The sequence below is a fragment of the Heloderma suspectum genome, chromosome 2, assembly GCF_057233095.1.
Source record: "Heloderma suspectum isolate Gila_16-S chromosome 2, 16-S_ref, whole genome shotgun sequence".
Taxonomy (NCBI): Eukaryota; Metazoa; Chordata; class Lepidosauria; order Squamata; family Helodermatidae; genus Heloderma; species Heloderma suspectum.
In genome coordinates, this window is record NC_139459.1 from 301650591 (window position 1) to 301671965 (window position 21375).

Genomic DNA, 21375 nt, shown 5'->3' on the forward strand with positions numbered 1-21375 from the left:
CACCATCGGCTGCTAGCTGTCCTTTCAGCTTTGAGCTAGCTGCGTCATCACATCTGGAGCTAGTTGAACTTATCCTCTGTTCTTCCGCAGTAGCATTTTGACCCTCTTCCGACCTGGGAGTCCCATCTTTCGATGGTATACCGACATATCTCTGGTTGTACTGATCCATTTAGTTTTCATGGCAAGAATACTGGGGTGGGTTGCCGTTTCCTTCCCCAGGGATCGTATTTAGTCTGACCTCTCTGCCATGACCTTCCCGTCTTGGGTGTCCCTTCACGGTTTAGCTCATGACGTCATTGAGGTGCTCAAGCTCCAGCACCACAACAAGGTAATGATCTCCTTTGCTGAAGAGCATTATGTTTAGTGAAGTATAAAACCAATAGAGTAATGTATGACTTGTGGGGGGTGGGATGGAAATTGAGTGAATGATATAGGTTTGTTTCTGCTGTGCATGTGGTTAATAACCCAGTCGTGATCCATTCCCTCTTGACAACCCTGCTCTATTAATACATTATGATGTGAATGTGAGTTGAAATATGAAATTGCCTAGCATTGCTTGTTTTAAGAGTGAGCTTTAGAAGCATTTCTAAGTAAGGACTTTGCAGGTAGGAATTTTAATTAAAAAGACTGACACTTCAGAAGATGCATTTATTAGCAAACTGGGGAAAACCCATCCAAAATAACTCATATGTGGTATGTGAAGGCTGTTGTGGGGAAGGACTGGTTTAGTTCCATTTCTCCCACCCCTTAGAAGGCCTGAAATGAAAAATATGGGCATTTGCTGGGGGGAGGGGGAGGACCCCTTTATGAGCTATTTTTGACTTCCAGAATGACGAGTGATATACTTGTTAGCATTGTTCTAAAACCCCACTTTAGCAGTCAGTTCGCACTGCTGCAAATCTTCGATTCAAAATTCAAAGTTAGTGATGGTAGCTGTGATACTGCATTTGACAGGATTCCTAAACAAGCAACACTCTCAAGACTTGATGTTGGATGTTGTACAATGCAAAACATCTTCACGTTTTTGATCCAATCTGAGAGTCCTGAGTTTAACGGAAATTTAATTCAAATTTATCACTATTCCTTAATTACACTACAGAGTTGTTTCTGAGGTTTTTTAATTTAAAAAACGTTACCAACTTCTGTTGGCGTATGATAACACTGGGGTTTACATGCTGGCCAGGATCCAAAGAGCTATGTTAGCAGTGTCTAAAACTTTGAGCATGCCTAGTGGAATTTTGAACAGCAGACATCTCCCCGCCACCTCCGGTGCCACATTACGAACCGAAAAGAAGCTTGTCATAAAGCAAAATTAGTTACTGTTCAAGGGGGGGAAAGCCCACATTTGCTTTGGACATGCAGAAGTAGTTGTGCAGTTCTTTGGAGAACTCCTGTTGTGGGGCAGCAATATAAATGCAGTGAATAATAAATAATTCAGGCCGCTCGTTCGTTCTAAGCCCAGGTACTAACATATTCTTTTCTTTACTGCAGTTTAGATAAATTTTATTTTCCACTTTTATTCCTATTTTCTCAGCTGGTAAAAACTGACGTATACTTCAGTACATTAAGGGGTAGTAGCTTGCAGCTGCATCTGGGTATCTTAGAAACTGTTGTTTCAATACATTTAAGATTGGTATATTTATGAAATTATAAAGAGTACCAAGCAGTGCTATCTGTTAGATATTATCTGTTAAGTTATACATCGTACAATTAACATTCTTTTTTATCTTTCTTTTTAAAGTATATTTTTATTGGTTTTTCAAATTTAACAATACATTAAATAACTTAACAAGGTGAACAATTCACATTCTTAAAGAACTAGTTTTACATTTGAGAAGAAATATCATATATGGAACCCGTTGCCTCTGGAGGTCAGGCAGGTGCCAACACTGCATTATTTCTGAAAACAGCTCTTTTCCAGGAAGTAGCCAGCCTCAGTTTCATTAGCATTCTGTTTTTTAAAGAATAATTTTAATATGATGTTTCATTCTTTTTATCTTTTGTTTATTTTATCTCTTGTTGTTCACCTCTCCAGAATCTGTTTAGATATGGAGTGATATACAAATGTTGTAAATAAATAAAATAAATAAATATGGCGTCAGACTTTCTGGAGATGTTACATCTCTGTTCCTATGAGTGATAGCCATGAGCAGTACCACACTGTAAAAACAATGTGTTGGTACCACAGAATGAGAGATGGTATAGATTAAATTTTATCTCACATGAGAGCAAGCAAGAAGCTGAAGGTCAGTCAAGCAGAGGCAATGAAACCAAGACCTACAACTAGAAGAGTAGTAGATGTGGGAGACTCCTTACTGTGGGGGATTGAAACCCAAGTATGTTGCAAAGACCCATGGACTCGCCAGGTATGCTGTCTCCCAGGAGTAGGGATGCACGAAAGTTCCACCACGGATCTCAGGGAGGCCGAATGCCAGCGCATTTGGCCCCCCGAAATCGGTGGTGGAACGGCTCCCCCCCCCCCCGGGACGGGACTTACCTTAGGTGGATCTTCCTGGCAGTGGTGGCTCCGGCGGCAGTTCGGCAGCAGTTCGGTGGTGGCGGCGGCCAGTCTTTCGACCGGCTGCTGCCGCCACCATTTCCAGGTAAAACAAACGAACAAAAAAATGTGATAGGCTACGTAAAGATTTACGTAGCCTATCACGGCTAGATTTTTTAAAAACACCGTGATAGGCTATGTAAATGTTTACGTAGCTTATCACCGCTAGATTTTAAAAAAACACCATGATAGGCTACATAAATGTTTACGTAGCCTATCATGGCTGATTTAAAAAACAAAACAAAAAACGCGCGTACGCAAATGGCGGCGCCCATGGGCGCCGCCATTTGCGTTCCTTATTTTGGCACGTCTTAGTCTATGTAAACATTTACGTAGACTAAGACGGCGAAAATAAGGGGAACGCAAATAGCTATGCTATTTGCGTTCCCCTTATTTTCGCCGTCTTAGTCTACATAAATGTTTACGTAGACTAAGACGTGCCAAAATAAGGAACGCAAATGGCGGCGCCCATGGGCGCCGCCATTTGCGTATGCGCGTTTTTTGTTTTGTTTTTTAAATCAGCCATGATAGGCTACGTAAACATTTACGTAGCCTATCACGGCTGACTGCAGGGACGCAAACGGCAGCGGCTACGGCCGCCACCATTTGCGTCCCTGCTAGCCAGCGGCTGGATGTCGGGCTGCTGGCGGAGCCGGCCGGCGGCTCCACAGAATCCCTGCGGAGCGGCCGGCCGGCCAGGATTCCGGGCGCCTCCCCCCCGGCCAGGATTCCGGGGGGAGGGATGGAACGCCTCCCGCCCAGCATAAGCATATTCTGCGGAAAGGTAAGTACCTTTCGTACATCCCTACCCAGGAGGATGGATTAGAGATGTGACTGAAGGGTTGCCTACACTCATAAAGTCCACTGACAGGTATCCCTTTCTTCTCATCCATGTGAGAACGAATGATACCGCCAAGCGGAGCTACGAAGAAATCACATCAGACTTTGAAGCTTTGGGAAGGAAACTCAAGAACTTTGGGGCCCAGATAGTTTTCTCATCCATCTTTCCAGTAGTTAGAAGAGGGATAGAAAGGGAAAGAAAAATACTCTGGGTGAATGACTAGCTACGAAGGTGGTGCCGACGTGAGAGATTTGGATTCTGGGACCATGGGCTATAATTCCTGGAAGATGGACTGTTGGCAAGGGATGGGTTGCACCTCATAAGGGCTGGGAAGAATGTGTTTGGCCACAGTATGAAGAACTTCATCAGAAGGGCTTTAAACTGAATTCTACAAAGGAGGAAGATGTAAAGTTGAGGGTAACAATGGACGAAGGCTTATGCACCACAACGGAGAGAACAGCTCTAAAAGCGCCCAATAATAGTTTTCAAAACATGTAGGAGGAAAGCCAGACTATAAAGCACATGGTCTTCGATGTCTATATACTAATCTCCAGAGTATGACAAACAAACAGAACGACCATGAACTCTTAACACAGGAGGGAAATTACAACTTGATAGGTGTAACTGAAACTTGGTGGGATGACTCTCATGACTGGAATACAGCAATTGAAGGATATAACTTATTCAAAAAGAGCAAGAGGAACAGAAAGGGAGGTGGAGTTGCACTATATGTTAAAAATACATATCTCTGCACAGAAATACAGGAGGATGAGTTTGGTTGCCCCATCGAGAGCATCTGGGTTACAATAAAAGGAGCAAAGAATAAAAGGAACATGTCTACTACTGGCCACCCAACCAAAGGAGAAGACAAGGATGACACTTTTGAAAAGCAAATAGCCAGTGTTTCAAGGAAGCATGATGTAGTAGTAATGGGGGACTTCAATTTCCCCGATATTTGTTGGGAGACAAATTCTGCAAAACATGGCCCCTCCAAGAGATTCCTGACTTGTGTAGCTGATAGGGATGGCGGAGAATTTCTCCCCGAAACTTCGGGGGGCCGAGCGCCAACGTGTTCGGCCCCCCGAACAAGTTTCGGGGAGAAATCCTCCGCACCCCACCCCGCACCCCACCCCGCACCCCCCCCGGGACGGGACTTACCTTCCCTGAATGTCCCTCCCGGCGGCGGGTCCGGCTGGCGGTTCGTCCGGTGTTCGAGCGGGGCGGGAGCGGCAGCCGGTCTTTTGACCGGCTGCCGCCCCCGCCATTGCAATCAAAGAAAAAAAAAACAAAACGTCCCCTGATAGGCTACGTGACGATTCACGTAGCCTATCACGGCTAGATTTGCAAAGTCAGCCGTGATAGGCTACGTGACTCGTCACGTAGCCTATCACGGGTGACTTAAAAAAAAAAAAAAAAAGTGTGTACGGATAATGGCGGCCCCCATAGGGAGCCGCCATTCCCGTTCCTTATTTGGTCGCTGTAGTCTACGTAAATGTTTACGTAGACTACGGCGAAAATAAGGGCAACGCTATTTGCATTGCCCTTATTTTCGCCGTAGTCTATGTAAACATTTACGTAGACTACAGCAACTAAATAAGGAACGCGAATGGCGGCTCCCTATGGGGGCCGCCATTCGCGTCCATGCTTTTTTTTTTTTAAAGTCACCTGTGATAGGCTACGTGATGATTCACGTAGCCTATCACGGCTGACTTTGCAGATCTAGCCATGATAGGCTACGTGAATCGTCACGTAGCCTATCAGGGGACTTTTTTTTTTTTTTTTACTTTCGTGTTCGCGGCCGGGCGAGGCGGGAAGCCTCCTCCCCGGCCTGAATTTCGGCCGGGCGAGGCGGGAAGCCTCCCCCCCCGGCCTGAATTTCGGCCGGGCGAGGCGGGAAGCCTCCCCCCCCCGGCCTGAACTTCGCGGGGGGAGCAGTGAAGTGCTCCCCCCCACCGCGAACAAGCTGCGAGAAAAGGTAAGTGACTTTCGTCCACCCCTAGTAGCTGATAACTTCCTCCTGCAGGAAGTGGAGGAAGGAACTGGAGGACCGGCTATCCTTGACTTGATCCTAACCAACAGAGATGACTTAGTGGATAAAGGAGCAGTTACAGGAACTCTGGGGGGAAACGACCATGTTGTACTTGAGTTCTTGGTTCTAAGGGAAGCAAAAGCCAAGTGTAGTCAAACACGTACCCTGGATTTTAGGAAAGCCAATTTTAATAAACTCAGAACAATGATAAGTAAGGTCCCATGGCAAGCAACTCTATTGAGAAAAGGAGTCCAAGATGGGTGGGAGTTTTTAAAAAAGGAAATTCTAAAGGCACAATTACAAACGATTCCAACAAGAAGAAAAGGTGGAAGACAACAGAAGAAGCCAATGTGGCTTCACAAATAGCTTAGAGATGACCTGGAAACAAAAAAGGACACATACAGGAAGTGGAAGGAAGGCCAAGCTACAAAGGAAGAGTACAGGCAGGTAGTACAGAATTGCAGGGATGACATCAGGAAGGCTAAAGCTGAGAATGAGCTGAGGTTAGCGAGGGATGCTAAAAGCAACAAAAAGGCTTTCTTCAGATACGTGCGTAGTAAAAAACAGAGGAAAGAAATGGTGGTTCACCTACTAAATAAGGATGGCAAAATGATAACAGATGACAAAGAAAAGGCAGAGGTTCTCAATTCCTACTTGGGCTCAGTCTTCTCCCGAAAGAGGGTCTATGACCCCCTGTCATTATCTTTGAGAAATCATGGAGGACAGGTGAAGTGCCAGATGACTGAAGGAGGGCTAATGTTGTCCCTATCTTCAAAAAGGGTAAAAAGGAGGAACCTGGGAACTACAGACCAGTCAGTCTGACGTCAATCCCTGGGAACATTCTGGAGCAGATGATAAAGTGATCAATCTGTAAGCAGTCTTGAAAACAGTGTAGTGATTACTTGAAGCCTACATGGATTGGTCAAGAACAAACCTTGCCAGATGAATCTGATCTCATTTTTTGATCAGGTAACTTCCTTTGAGGACTGTGAGAATGCTGTGGACATAATATATCTCGACTTCAGCAAAGCTTTCGACAAAGTGTCCCATGATATCCTGATGAGCAAACTAGCTCAAAGGGGGCTAGATGCAACAACGATCTGATGGATCCACAGTTGGCTACAGAATCGGACTCAAAGAGTGCTTCTCAATGGGACCTTCTCAAACTGGGGAGAGGTAACGAGCGGGATACCGCAGGGCTCAGTCCTGGGCCCTGTGCTCTTCAACATTTGTATTAATGACTTGGATGAGGAGGTGCAGGGAATGCTTATCAAATCTGCAAATGACACAAAATTGGGTGGGATACCTAATATCCTGGAAGACAGAAACAAAATTCAAAGTGATCTTGATAGACTGGAGCGCTGGGCAGAAAACAACAGAATGACATTTAATAGGGATAAATGCCAAGTTCTGCACCTAGGAAAAAGAAACCAAATGCACAGTTACAAGATGGGGGATACGTGGCTCAACAACACGACAAGCGAGAAGGATCTTGGAATTGTTGTCGATCACAAGCTGAATATGAGCCAACAGTGTGATGTGGCTGCAAAAAGGCCAATGCTCTTTTGGGCTGCATTAATGGAAGCATAGCTTCCAAATCCCAGGAAGTACTAGTTCCCCTCTGCTCACTACTGGTTAGGCCTCATCTTGAGTACTATGTCCAGTTCACTTTAAGAAGGATGCAGACAAACTGGAGAGGATTCAGAGGAGGGCAACAAGGATGATCAGGTTCCTGAAAACAAAGCCCTATGAGGAGAGACGGAAAGAACTGGGCATGTTTAGCCTTGAGAAGAGAAGACTGAGGAGAGATATGATAGTGCTGTTCAAGTCCTTTAAAGGTTGTCACAGAAAGGAAGGCCAGCATCTCTTCTCGAACATCCCAGAGTGCAGGACGCTGAATAATGGGATGAAGTTACAGGAAGCCAGATTCCGGCTGAACATCAGGAAAAGCTTCCTGACAAGACGACAATGGAACCAATGACCTAGGGAGGTGATGGGCTCTCCCACACTGGAGGTATTCAAGATGAGGCTGGACAGCCACATGTCAGGGATGCTCTGACTTGGATTCCTGCATTGAGCAGGGGGTTGGACACGATGGTCTTATAGGCCCCTCCCAACCCTATTATTTTATGATTCTATGATCTCCTATCAGTTTGCAGTTTTTGGCAAATATAAACACTTACCCAAAAAGTATTAAGTGCACTGTGCACTCCAAATCAATTAAGCTGTTTAATTGGCTAACTGCATAGAAACCTCCGCTTGATGACAGGCAACAATCATTTTGTGTCTGTGTATGTAAGTAAAGATGTGAATCTGTTCTTGTGGTTTAAACCTGCGGGTCATAACTACTTCAAAACAAATGGTACAAAATAAGGAGTGTATTAGTTATTCCTAATTTCTGTAGTGAAGCTGGACCACATCCTAAACAGAATATTGTTATCGCTTAGTCTAACCTGTTTCAGGTGGGCATTGGACGAATACATTGGAAAAGAATAATAAAGCCTGTTAGACATGTTTTCAATGCACTCTAAGTAAGTAATACTGTTTATCTTTCATATGGCCCATGCTAATTTTTGATCCAATATCTTGAACAAGGTGGCTGTTCTAAAGCTTTAGGTGTTTTGTTTTTTTAGGCTCGATATGTGGTAGTCTGAAACATGTTTTTCATTAACCCTTTATGCTTTGTTTGACCTTTCAAGGGCTTATGTATGTAGTTTTCAGGAATTATATATGTATGTTGTTTGATCTATACATCTGTAGAACATTTGTTCTTCTACTCAGAGGCTTGCCTTGTTGCTGATGTATTTTCAGTGCTATTGGCTTATGTTTTGGAAATGGAAAGGCCAGGGTTCGGGATAGGTCTGCAGCTTTGTCTTCCTTGGTTACTGTCAGAAACAATCTGTTCTTGCCACACCAGAAAATTGATTTTTCCATCCATGTTTCCAGACAGATGCAGATCCTGAAGTTTGTAAGAAGATGTGCAGGAAGAATGACTTCGAATCGGTTTTGTCCCTTGTTACATATTATCAGATGGTACGAGACTGCATTCAATATTCTGTGTACCAGAGCAGCTGAGTGTTGGGGCATGCAAGTTTTATAAAATCCTAAATCACTTTAGTGTACTTCTTGTTCACATATGAAATCTATTCGTGGAGAATGTTTCGGGAGAGGAGTAAGTGAATTTGAGCGCAAGAGTAAGACACAGTGGCCATTCTTCCCCCATGCTCTCAGCATTTCATGTATTAGGAATATTTCCAATTGGTGTGGAAATGAAATCAGCAGGCAACTGTGAAGGCAGCACTATTCTACAGTATGATCAAGCAGCCAAAAGGTAGGAGCAGGGGAAGAAATGGGGAATCTGAGTTTGGCGTAGTATAACCAGAGAGCATAAGGTGAAAAACCAAAGCAATACACCACTGATTTCCAAAGTTTGTTTTGGACTGACTACCTCAGGAAACGAGTGGATGAAAACTAGACTTCTATCTGGGTCACAGACAGTTTCTCAGATGGTAGAAATAAGAAATAACAGAATCCCTGCTATGAGTTTGAAAGATAAAGCTAACTGCCCTGTTTAAAATAAAAGCTGCACTAAGGAATAGAGGTAGCAGCTTTGCTGTCATTGGGAGGAAGGATTTCTGAGAATGCCTTGGGAACGTAGGCAGGCTGTTCCTGCACTTCTCTTAATTGAGGCACATCTGTGCATTGGTAAACAGCATTGAGTTGGAAATTAGGTTATGAAGAGACCTCCCTGGGACAAAGGAAGGAAATCAAGTATGCAGAGGAACATGTGGGAGTTTGCCTTTGGTGCCTACATAAATACTGTTCCTTTTTGAGGATGTGCTGCTGCTGTAGCAGTCTGGCCTAGATAACTACTCTCTTTCGTCTCCCATCAAGTATGGATATCGCATAGCTGCCACGATAGCTTCCTTTTATTTAAACGTTTCTTTATTAAAAATCCAGAGCATGGAATGCTGCGCAAGCTGGCAGCGTGAATGCGATAGCCCACTTGTATGTGCCAGAATGTGATGCCTTTTCCAAATGTGGAGTTTTCTGGGAAGGAGTATCTGAAAAGGTCCCATAAGAAGGCAAAATAAGGGTTAGGACTACTTTTTTGCAAGTGGAGCAACTTAGAAAAGTGGCCAAGGTTCTGGCAGAATGTTGATAGAAGCACAAACAGTGTTAATGTTAATATGGCTGTTCATACTAATATTTCTTCTAAGAGAATTTATTTGTAGACACATCACTCTGAGGGACCTGTTGCCTGTCAGTATGAACTAGGAGGCCTCTTTTGAGGAATACTCCTACTTTCCTCTCATCCCAAACAGTGTATTGCTAGTGTACTCCTTTTGGTGTCTTCCTCTGCTGCATGACTTGTTTTGGAACAAATCAACATAAAGGACTCACTGGAAGATAAGGTTAAATGGAACTGCATAAAGCAGAAAGAAGTATCCAGCACTATGTTGCAGGAAACTTTCTGCGGAAAATTTTGTTTCATAAGTTCATTAGTAAAAATGAATATATGCCAATTGCAAATACAACATTAGACCACCTTGGCAGTTTCGGAGTTGTAATCCATGTTTTTCAGGTGATTATCCATAGCAAGTATGTGAGAATACATATATGACAGTGGAATACATGTGCATCTCAAAGTGAAATGGAACTAATAAATAATGGCACCAAAACTGAAGGTGCCCCAACAAATGCAGTGGAAGAGAGTTGAACTCTGTTGAAATAGATGAGGGGTTCTCAGTGTATCATGCACAGTTCTTCTGGTTGCTAAAACTAATTAGTTTTCAGTACCTTTGTGTTTTTTTTCTTAAATTTAAACAGTATAAGGGAAGTACATGCTATTGTCTTTAATATTTTGAAGTATTCCAGGAAGAATTTCTACATAATATAACAATTAAATCACATTAAGTCTGCTTTAATTTTCCCCCTCAAATATTTCAGATCAAATACTTGTGGTGTATTTGGACAAAGAATTAACATGGGGCACTTTTAAAAAATCTTTGTTGTTCACTAAATACAAGTAAAATAAACATGCCAGATTAGATCTCTCTAGGGCAGGGATGAGCAACTTGTGGCCCTCCAGACTCTTTGGCCTAAGGCTCCCATCAGCTGTAGCCAGCATAGCCAGTGGTGAGGGATGATGGGAGTTGTAGGCCAAAACACGCCCACTCCTGCTCTAGGGCACCAGAACATATTCCTGTGCAAATTACACTAATTGGCATTGGAAAATCCCCTGTTGTGATGTAGTAATCAGAGTTGGTTTCAAAGATGAAAGGGACTGCAAACACTTTGCAGGACAGCACTAAGCTAATAGCATCAAAATAAAATTTGTCAGGGCCAGATTGAAAGTGTTATGCATAAGAAAGAAGAACCACATTTGGGGATAACTGACAGCAGGATTTTGATGCCTGACTTGACGCTGTCTTAAGTAACTAGCTTGAACAAGCCCAAAGGAGTGCCTTCTTTCTCCATATGTTGCTGCCCGATTACTAATATCATCTCAGGAGTCTCTTCTCTGGGTGCTGCTGCCAACAGTGGTGCGATGGGTGGTTACCAGGGAAAGAGCCTTCACTGCAGTGGCCCCCCATCCGTGGAATGCCTTTCCCAGGGAGATCTGCCTGGCACCTTCACTGTATACATTTAGACGTCAGGTTTAGGCCTTCCTCTTCCAGCAGGCGTTTGATCTTTCATCTGTTGCGCTGATTATTAATTTTTTACTCCTGGCTCTGTAACGTTTAGTATATTATTTTGATGTTTTTATAGTTGCATTTTTTTCTTCTGTTATTTTGTTGTTGTTGGGTTTGTGGGGGAGCATGATTGTAAATTCCCCCTAGGGTATTTGCTGGCTGGACAGCATATAAACTTTAACAAACAAAAGCTAAGCTGTAGTGGTGATAACACAAAAGGCCAATGCCAATTCAGGTTGTATTAAACAGAACGTTACACACACACACACACACACATTGAGGATGTACAAGTATTGCCCAGGTCAACTACAATAAGAAGTCCTCTGAAGTATTTTGCTTTAAATCTAAGTATCAAAATATTTTGAACCGTTTTAGCACGCAGATCATAAGTAATTGCTGAGGAAATGGTATGCTTCCGTAAATCACCTAGTATCTCCAGCTGAAAGCTTGGCAGCAAAGAGATATTTTGACAGTCTTCAGATACTGAATATTATATCAGAAAGAGAAGGGAGAACAGTTGATTATCCTATTTATGGAGAACAGGACAAGAAGAAGCAATGGTTAAATCTTGGTATCTCCACCATTTCTGATATTCTGAAAAGGCTGATTCCCATGTGGGTTCGCTCACTTGAAACCATTACGATAAACACAGTTGTACATGCTTTGCTGAGCTCCATCTTTTAACTAAATATTTGGCTTTTTGAATAATGTTACCTGTTACAAAAAGTACAGGTAATATTTGTAGTTTGCTGTTTTCACTTAAAATACTTCTTCCTTTTTAGGAGCACAGAGTCCCATTACGGCTGCTGCTTCTGAAGTGTTTTGGAGCGATGTGCAACTTGGATGCTGCTATTATCTCTACTCTGGTGAATTCTCTCCTGCCCATGGAGCTGGCCCGAGACATGCAGACCCACACGCAAGGTGAGGCATATTTATAAAAATGGATCTTGCTGCATCTCTGAAAGGCCTCAGACTCTTCTTGCTGCTTGTCATGGATATGTCAAGGGACTGCGAGGTTTTTAAAGATTGGCACCCAAAGTTGCTGCTGCAAGAATGGGAGTGGAAGTCAATATTATTGAGTCCCATTTAGTGGAAAGCCAAGATGCAAATTTAACTAATAGATAAATAACAGTAAATATTTTGACTGTGATCTCATCCTTTGTTGCAAGCATCTCCAAGATAGATGATAAGAAAAAGAATTGAGATTTGCCACCAGGTAGAAGCAAATGGGTATCAGGGCTGGAATATAAATGGGAAGAGGGCTGGAATAGATCTGGAAGTGTACCCTCCTACCTGAACTCTTGTTCAGTTTTGTGAACCGCCCAGAGAGCTTCGGCTATTGGGTGGTATAGAAATGAAATGGAATAAATTGCTACAATTGTATCCACAAAGTTCCTTGGATGCTTCTACATCCTTCAGAGCCTTGTTGTAAGCTGAGGATGCAGCTCTGCGTTGCCTGAGATGACCAGATAGTGCTGTTAAGCTGTAATCCAATACTCATTTCCCTAGGAGTAACTCTCATTGAACTCATTGGGGTTTCCTCCAAGTAGCCATGTATAGGATTGCACTGTTCACAGGCTTGGGCTTTGGGTTGCATTTTGTAAGCATCTCCTGAATTGCTGAGTAGGCCAGCCTTTGCCAACTTGCTGCCCTCCAGATCTGTTCGACTGCAACTCCCATCATGGCTGGGAACCATGGGAGTTGTAGTCCAACACATCTGGAAGGTATCAAGTTGGGGAAGGCTGAGTTATGCCTTCTGGGTTTACTGGTTTAGGTCTAAAGAATCATTTGAGTAGCTGCTGATTCCCAATTCACCAGCTAAACTCTGCAAATCTTGAGCATTCTGAGCAAGTCCTGTGGATTTGGCCCCAAGGATCTTTGTTTCAAGTTGTGGTTGAGTTTTATATTTTAATGCCATGCTCAGTTTCAGGCATGTGGGTTCACCTGGGTTTCTTAAAATGGAATGCTAGAGAAATCATATGTGCCTAACGGTGCAATCCTATGCATGCTTAGACAGGAAAAAGTCCTACAGCTTCTAGTGTTCTCCCAGTCCTGGGAGGTGTCAGACTGTTTTCTGTCCAAACACGCATAGGATTGCACCCTGAGAAGATGAAAGCTAGGGTGTGTTTAGAAATGGTCCATGAAGAGTTTTGGTGGAAACAAAACCTTAGCAATAATTTTATAAGGGAAATGTATATTTATCTCAGGGGAGGGTAGTATTCTGTGCTTCCTATCAAGATAGGAGGAAAGGGTGAAATGATGGGTGTGGCTGTGGTATAGGAAAAATGAGAACATTTTCTCAGGTCAGGCCAATTTAAAAGGGGGGCAAGATTTTGGTGTAGGGAGTGCATGCTTCCAAAAGGGGTGGTAGATCCTGTTTTCTTGGGTGACCTCATGTGGGAACTTAGCTTTGAAAGCACATTTCTGAATCAGAAAAAGGTTGGAAGTGCCCTCATTGGACAGATAATTTTTTATTAAATAGGTTTAGGAGAGCTAGCCAGTTCTGCTCTTCTATATATAAAATATGCAGCAGGCTGAATAAATTAATTCTGCCATTTGTTTTTCATTGCAAGTGCTGATTTAAGTATCTTGGCTTTCTAACTGTTCTCTGGCTTTGATGGGCAGTGCATACATATCTTGGCGAAAGAAGCCCATGCTGTCTCTAGCGGGTTGTATCGGCAGTCCTTCCAGCGTTAGCATTCTACTGCTGAGCATACATTTGTTGGCAATTAAGAAAGAAATGGAATGGCTAGGAAAACTTGTTGTCCTTGTATTAGCCATGCTCTCTGTTATTTCCATCTAGTACACCAGCACAAAAGTGGATACAAATCTTATTTTGAATAAATGAAATCAAAAGCAGGTTTTATATTAATTGCATGTTTATTTTATTTATCAAAAACTTGGTTTTTGTTAAACCTGAAAAATAACCTGGCTTAATATGAAACCCGAATTAATACAAGCATATATGTTAAAATCTATACTCATAATCTGTGAAAATGGAATTCATGGCTCTCTGTCAAACGTATGGGGCATAGTCTATTTTTCTATATAAAAGAATGACCCTGGGCAAAAATGTGGTTTGTGAAGCCAGACATTATAAATGAAGCATTATTATTGCTTGGTGTCCCGATACGTGTAAAGAGAGAGCCAAGCAGAAATCCTTAATTCCACAATTGCTTCCCGATCTGTCTCTAAGCTAATATAAATTCTGTAGAGCAAAGGGCATATAGGCTAGGTTGTTGTTCAGTCGTGTCCGACTCTTTGTGACCCCATGGACCATAGCACACCAGGCCTTTCTGTCCTCCGCTTTCTCCCGGACGGACATTTGTCGGCAAGGTGATGTCTCTGCTTCTTACTATGCTGTCTAGGTTTGCCATAGCTTGGATTAAGCAATGGTAGTAGTATAAAGGTTCTGTTTAGCTGCAATTGCAAGCGAATATATTTTTAATTCACACTCCGGGAGAGAGCGCAGGACAGGAAGGCCTGGCATGCTATGGTCCATGGGGTCACGAAGAGTCGGACACGACTGAACGACTGAACAACAACAACAAATATTTTTAATTATAGCAACAAATTAGTAAGCATTCTTCTTCAGGAAGTGTATGAATTAAAAAATTGGAAACTTTATTGAAATCAGGCATTTAAATTGCCCTTTTTTCTAGATGCATAATCTGGATTCTTGTTGTTGTTCAGTCGTTCAGTCGTGTCCGACGCTTCGTGACCCCATGGACCATAGCACGCGAGGCCTTCCTGTCCTGCGCTCTCTCCCGGAGTGTGCTCAAGTTCATATTCATTGCATTGGTGATGCTATCTAGCCATCTCATCCTCTGCCATCCCCTTCTCCTTTTGCCTTCAGTCTTTCCCAGCACCAGGATCTTTTCCAGAGAGTTTTCTCTTCGCATTAGGTGGCCAAAATATTTGAGCTTCATCTTCAGTATCTGTCCTTCCAATGAGCACTCAGGGTTGATTTCCTTTAGGATGGACTGATTTGACCTCCTTGCAGTCCAGGGCACTCGTAAGAGTCTTCTCCAGCACCACAGTTCGAAAGCATCAATTCTTTGGCGCTCAGCCTTCCTTATAGTCCAGCTCTCACAGCCATACATTACTAGTGGGAAAACCATAGCTTTGATTAGACGGACCTTTGTTGGCAAGGTGATGTCTCTGCTTCTTACTATGCTGTCTAGGTTTGCCATAGCTTTCCTCCCAAGGAGCAAGCGTCTTTGAATTTCATGGCTACAGTCACCGTCTGCGGTGATCTTGGAGCCCAAGAAAGTAAAATCTGTCACTGCTTCCATTTCTTCCCCTTCTGTATGCCAGGAAGTGATAGGGCCAGATGCCATGATCTTAGTTTTTTTAATGTTGAGTTTCAAACCAGCTTTTGCACTCTCCTCTTCCACCCTCAACAAGAGGCTCTTTAGATCCTCTTCGCTTTCTGCCATTAGGGTGGTATCGTCTGCATATCGGAGGTTGTTGATAATTCTCCCAGCAATCTTAATTCCGACCTCTGATTCATCCAACCCGGCGTTTCTCATGATGTACTCTGCATATAGGCCCAGGAAACCAGTACACAGTTTTACCTCTGTTGTATAGTTGTCCGTTCTACATTTGCTCAAATGAGTTTGGATTATCTGAAATAATTAAAAACCTTAAAAAGATTTAAAAGAGAATTAGATGTAATTGAAAGATTTTGAAGCACTTTTCTTGCATCAAGCCACTCTTCCTCATTAGGGCAAGGCCTTTGAGCAATACAAGTTAGCTGTACATTTAAGGTATCCCCCTCTATATAGATCTCAGCTATACGTCTAAAGTGAGGTTTGTGGTCAGTCATTCCAAGGGTGCTGCTAAAGGGCTGTTTTTCATATTCATAGTAATACTGCTACAAATGAGTCCTGTCATAAAGAATTAGTCTCTCTTTTATTTTTATTTTACTGAAAATGGCAAAGGGTGGAAAACCAAGTTGGGATATATGGTCCAAGGATGGCATGCCAGGATTTGGCAGCTGGTATTAGCCAAGAAGCTCACACATCACAGTAGATGGATTATTCAAACAAGATTATTTGTATGGTTTCCATTCTTGACCTTTTAAAATAAAAACTACCCATCATGCAGCAATCGTTCCAGAGGGGTATAGTGTCTTAGAACAGCCTTCCCCAGCCTGGTTGCCTCTGGAAGTTTTGCAGACATCAATTTCCAAAAAGCCCCAGCCAGCATGGCCGATGGGGAGGGATGATGGGCATTGGAGTTCACCTGGTTGGAGAAGGCTATCTTAGACATTTGAAATTATACATTATGCAACTCTTTACAGTATGTAGTATAATATTGATGCTACAGTATTGAATGTGGATGTGTATACAGTACAATAAGCACTTATACTCCAGAGTAATGTCCAAAGTGTTGTTTAAGTGTTTATTGGACACACATGCTTGTGTGTGTGTGTGTGTGTGTATATTTATATATCTGTATGCATGCGAAGAAAGTGGAAAATTTGGATCATTTGTTAGGGTAACACAAGCATTAGCATGTACACATTTTGTGTGTGATCATGACAACTATAATAAATTATGGAGCTGCCATAAAGATATGTTAAATAAGCTGACATTAAGGCTTAGAGAGAACCTTCTTTCCAGCAGTTATTAGGTAAGATCAGCCACTTACTGTTCTCAGGGCTTGTACTCCTTTCCCTCTACACGGGGTCAAATGTGGCTTTAGGACTGCTCTCTTCTTGCTTTTTTCCCTAAGAAGACATGGATGCACATTTATGAAATGGGCATGACATAGTTGTGGCAATGGGTGGCACCTTTATATAAGACAAAAAAAGATCTGCCTAATAGGCCCACCTAGCTCCTTGCTTTTGTTCTTCTAAGAAGAAAATTTTCAGAGGGACGCCTTCCAGGAGAAAACATCATTTTGGGGATGTGCCTGGGTGCTGGGGAATCAGGTTCATATAGCAGTGAGATGGCCTTTCCCCCTTGGAAGCAGCAAGATACGATAGAGAGGATTAGTTAAAGCCAAGAGAAGAGCAGGCTCAGCTAGAGAACAGGAATGTTCTGCACTTGATCAGATGCAACTCTAAGCCCTGCCGCGGGGATGGGAGGGAATGTTGAGCAGTGGGTTATCTGTTTGGAGATGAACAGGATTGTCCTTCCCTGGAAGTAAAAATAACTGGCAGCCACACATAATGCAAATGAAGTGGGAAGACTAAGTGTGCAGTGGAGCAGCTTGAGTTGGTGGCATGGTGATGTGGGAGATAGCAGCAGACTTCTCTCACAGCCATGCTCTGTGGCACGCTCTTCCTCTGCACTGCTTGCAATGCAGATGCAGTCTTCTGTGCACATGCTTTGAGATTCATTATTGCTTATATATGTAAGAGCTTTCTTTTTATCACAGCAGTTTATTGACCGTCTACAGTGTCTGAAGTGTTAGTGTTTTTATCTTGGCATGCTAAAGTCTTTGCAGGCCAGCTCTTTCTGCTGGTTAAGATGGCAATACTTGAAGATGGGGTTCTGACTCTTCACTTGAGCAGGAAGCTTGCCTCTGTTCATGATTAGTCCTAGCTTTCTGCCAAACAAACAAACTTTCAGTTACATCCATCACTGATTTCTAAGCTAGTCTCCAGGCTGATGTGTTTATGCTATATCGAATGCTTCTCTCAAAGGGACTGTTTTCTTTATCCATTGCTTGGATATTCAGAGTTTATTTGGATTTTAACCCTCTAGATCAGCCATTCCCAACCTGGGCCTCTCCAGATGTTTTGGATGACAACTCACAGCATTCCTGACCATTGGCTGTGTTGGTTGGGGCCTGATGGGAGCTGAAGTACAAAACAGCTGGAGGGCACCAGGTTCCTCTAGATCATTGGGCAGCCAGAGGAGGCATCTGGTGGCTCCTTTGCCTCACTTTCCTCCCTCCCTCAAGCCCATCCCACAAGAGTTGTGGGTAGTAACTGTTTAATCTGGTCCTCCAGTTTAGGTCACAGAAAATGTGCAGATCAGCTTCTCCTGGTGGTTGTGCTGGGCTTCTCCTTGATGATCTCACAATAGAATCCTCTATCCCTTTGGAATCCATATCTGCCTTTGCGCTCTGCAGTTGCTTTCTAGTTGGCATTAACTATTGTGCACTTGCACCATAACAATTTGTTATTACTTATTATATTCTATCTGGCGTTTCCAAAATGCAGTACAGCAAGCTTCTGGAAGAGGGGGACATACGGTTAGATTATGAACATAACACACTTTCATTTGTCTGATTCATCTCCTTCTGGAAAGGAATGTCTGCCCCTTGTTGCATTTACTTTGAGTTTGATCCTCTCTCTTTTTTATCAAGAGAATCAATCATTTTCCATATATACTATTGCTCATGTGTTAGCAGTGGCAGACTTTGACAGGCATGTGTTGTCTTGACGGCCAAAAAGTGCCTGGGGCGTGTGGCCCTTGGTTCGTGTCATTTGGCATCTTTTGAAATAGCAGCTCACAAGGTAACAGGACTGTGATTGCTGAAGACAATGGATAAGTGGCAAGGGGTGGCATTTTCTTTGCCACCACTTTCATTTCAAGCTTTCTCTTTCTAGGGACCATTTTGTAACATAGTGCTTGGATTATTTTTCTGCTGCTGTCACAGAACTGTAAACAGAATCTCTCGTGAAAAATGACCTTGAGTGTTGAAGTGATAGAAGCTTATTTTGGTGCTACGAACTTGGGAATCGAGGCTGATCCATCTTCTGATAGACTGCAGAGTATCTAATCCCTTTGCAGATGGCAGAGACCAGAGCAATCCATGCCAACTCTCAGGCGACTGGGGATTGTTGTCAAGCCAAAAGCAAGCATTCCATTGGCTTCTGCCTGATGTTAAAGAGGAACACTGGAGGCTAAAACTCTCAGCATGGATTCTGGATGCTTGATGAAATAATGCTCTCCCCTTGTGTCAACACAAGCACCTTGGCTGCTGTCCAGCTTCTTTTGGAAGATGCATTTCCCCCTAGACAATCACTTTTCTGGTCTGTAAATCTTTTCAAATTTATTTATTTTTTTAATGGAAGCTTATTCTAAGACACAGTAAAGCATAATTAACTAGAACAATTCCGTTATAATCCGCTCTGTAATCAGCTGCCCCAAGTTACTGTTGAATATACATACAACTCTGCTGTCAGTTCTTTCATGAGCCCCACTCTTCCCATCCTCCCAAAGTCATAATCTTCCTCTGCTGCATTTGTAGTCTAGAGGATTGGCTTTGTGGTTAAGTTCAAATAATGCTGAAGTTAACTCAAAACTGTGGGAAATGCAGTTGTCAGACACCTCTGGCCTTCATAAGCTGGTCTCAGCTGTGTGTGTATTGTTGGGCATCAGCAGAGTCCCCCTAGTGAATTATAGTACTGTATCTTCAAAATGAATGGGGTTGATGGGGGGGGGGTGTTAAATGCTTCCTATAACTGTTGGTAAGCACCTCTTTTTTTCTGTGATGTCCATGATACAAAGAGAATCTGTTGCATCTTAGAGATACTTGCTAAAAACACCATTAAACCAAGACTAAAAGGAAAGGAACTAGGTACGTGGAACATATCCTGTGGCTAGGTAATTAATGAATTTAATACTCAGGGAATAATTACATTTACTTACAGGCTGCATGCCTTTTCAAGTTCTAGCATTCCGGATAGATTTCTTCCACATTTTTAATTGCCCTTGCTTATTCTTTCCCTCTTCAGCAAGTAACTGGATAAAATATTTTAACCCAGTAGCGACAGTAGTCTCCGAACCATTTGCTCAGTGCATTTTGTACCTGAGCTGTCTAACGTTGAAGGCAACATGCCTGAAAGCTTTCAACTGAGAAGAGCAGCCTCTTTTAGTCTGGGAGGCAGGATTCCTCCCAGCCAAGCTGCTTGGGGCCAGAAGCCCAGCTTGGTCCACTGTTGCTAAGCTCAAACAGTTTGACCAGGGAAGCCCAGATTCCACAGGCTAAAGAACCTGGCAGCTTGCTACCCTTGCTTTGGGGAGAACAGTTACACCTGCTCTACTCATGGTTAGGAGAGGGATGCAGAACCTCTTCCAGGCTGAGGCCCAAATTCTATTTCAAAGAAACTCTCGGGGGCTACATTCTGGTGGTGGGCAGAACCAAAGGCAAAAGGGGCGAGGCCAAAAATACCAGCATATGTTACGTTGAAGCTCTTACTGCTAGGAACGAAGCCTCAGGAGAGGCATTCCAACCTTTTAGAATCAGGAAAAATACTGCACAAAGGCTGGGAAACCATCAAATGATAGGTGTTAACGGGGTGGAGCCAGGGGCCTTTGGGGACCCCCAGATGGCCAGAATGGCCCCTGGGCCTGAGATTAGGAGGTCCAGTCAATCCCAGGTAGCAGTTTACATAGAATGGTGCATTTCCATACAGAGACACATACACATGTGAATAGTATTTAGAGCATCACTCTTCTTTTTGTTCGTGTTGTGGTAGTTTTTATTGTTTAAAAACAATCCTCAACATGTATTTTTTAGTTGTAAGCAACTTTATGATTTATCATAAAGATGGGGTAGAAATGCAGAAATTATCAGAGCCTTTATCCTCCCCCCCCCCCCCCCGTTTCTGTACCTTCCCTCCAGCTCTGTGGTGCTTCTGAGCTGGGACTACTTTCCCAGGCAGCCCGACCTGCCTTCTCCATCAACTGCACCCACAAGCAAAGCTGACAGAATCTGGAAACACCTCCAGAGTTTTCCCTCTGATAACGCATCCGCCTGTACAACAGCAAAGGGGATGTATCAGAAGCATGGGAGCTCTCTGCCCAATTCTGGAGCTTCTGGGGAACCTGGGTCCAACCATGCCGCAAATTGCAATGTTCATCTGCTTGACTGGCAGCGATAGCCAAGAAAGGGGGAATGGTTGTCAGGTCAGAGTGATGGCCCGCCTAGGAAATAAAAGGAGATGCTAGGAGAGAAATGGACAAATCCACGCTTTTGAGACCAAGCACTTCTCAGCTAATCATTTTGTACAATACGTAACCCGAGTGTTAGCCCATATAGAAATGGTTCAACTTTTATTGGATTATTCATCGTTGCATATAATATCTAGGCTTTGTAAATCCCTCCATGCTTTAATGATCTGTTGTAAGTATTACAGAGTGTGCTTCATTGTAGCCATATGCCCCTGTCATGTGGCTTTTCTTATATAACCCCCTGCTGGAACATGCCAACTAATTAAGATTCAGGAAAGGCAGTGGCTGTGATTCTGTGGAGCATTCATGTATAGACACTGCCAGTGGAAATTGTG

General features: G+C 43.1%; 1 protein-coding gene across 5 annotated transcripts in view; it reads left to right on the forward strand.

The window, feature by feature from the left end:
* The window catches only part of NCKIPSD (NCK interacting protein with SH3 domain), a 192982-nt gene that overhangs the window by 93461 nt on the left and 78146 nt on the right, over positions 1 to 21375 (forward strand). For all 5 annotated transcript variants that reach the window (XR_014788530.1, XM_084840138.1, XM_084840141.1 and 2 more), the window contains 2 exons: positions 8374 to 8460; positions 11906 to 12044. Coding sequence is in view for 4 of the 5 variants with exons in the window: in XM_084840138.1 (XP_084696264.1) it covers positions 8374 to 8460; positions 11906 to 12044 (226 nt within the window). In the remaining variant the exon portion in view is untranslated. The remainder of the gene's footprint in view (positions 1 to 8373; positions 8461 to 11905; positions 12045 to 21375) is intronic.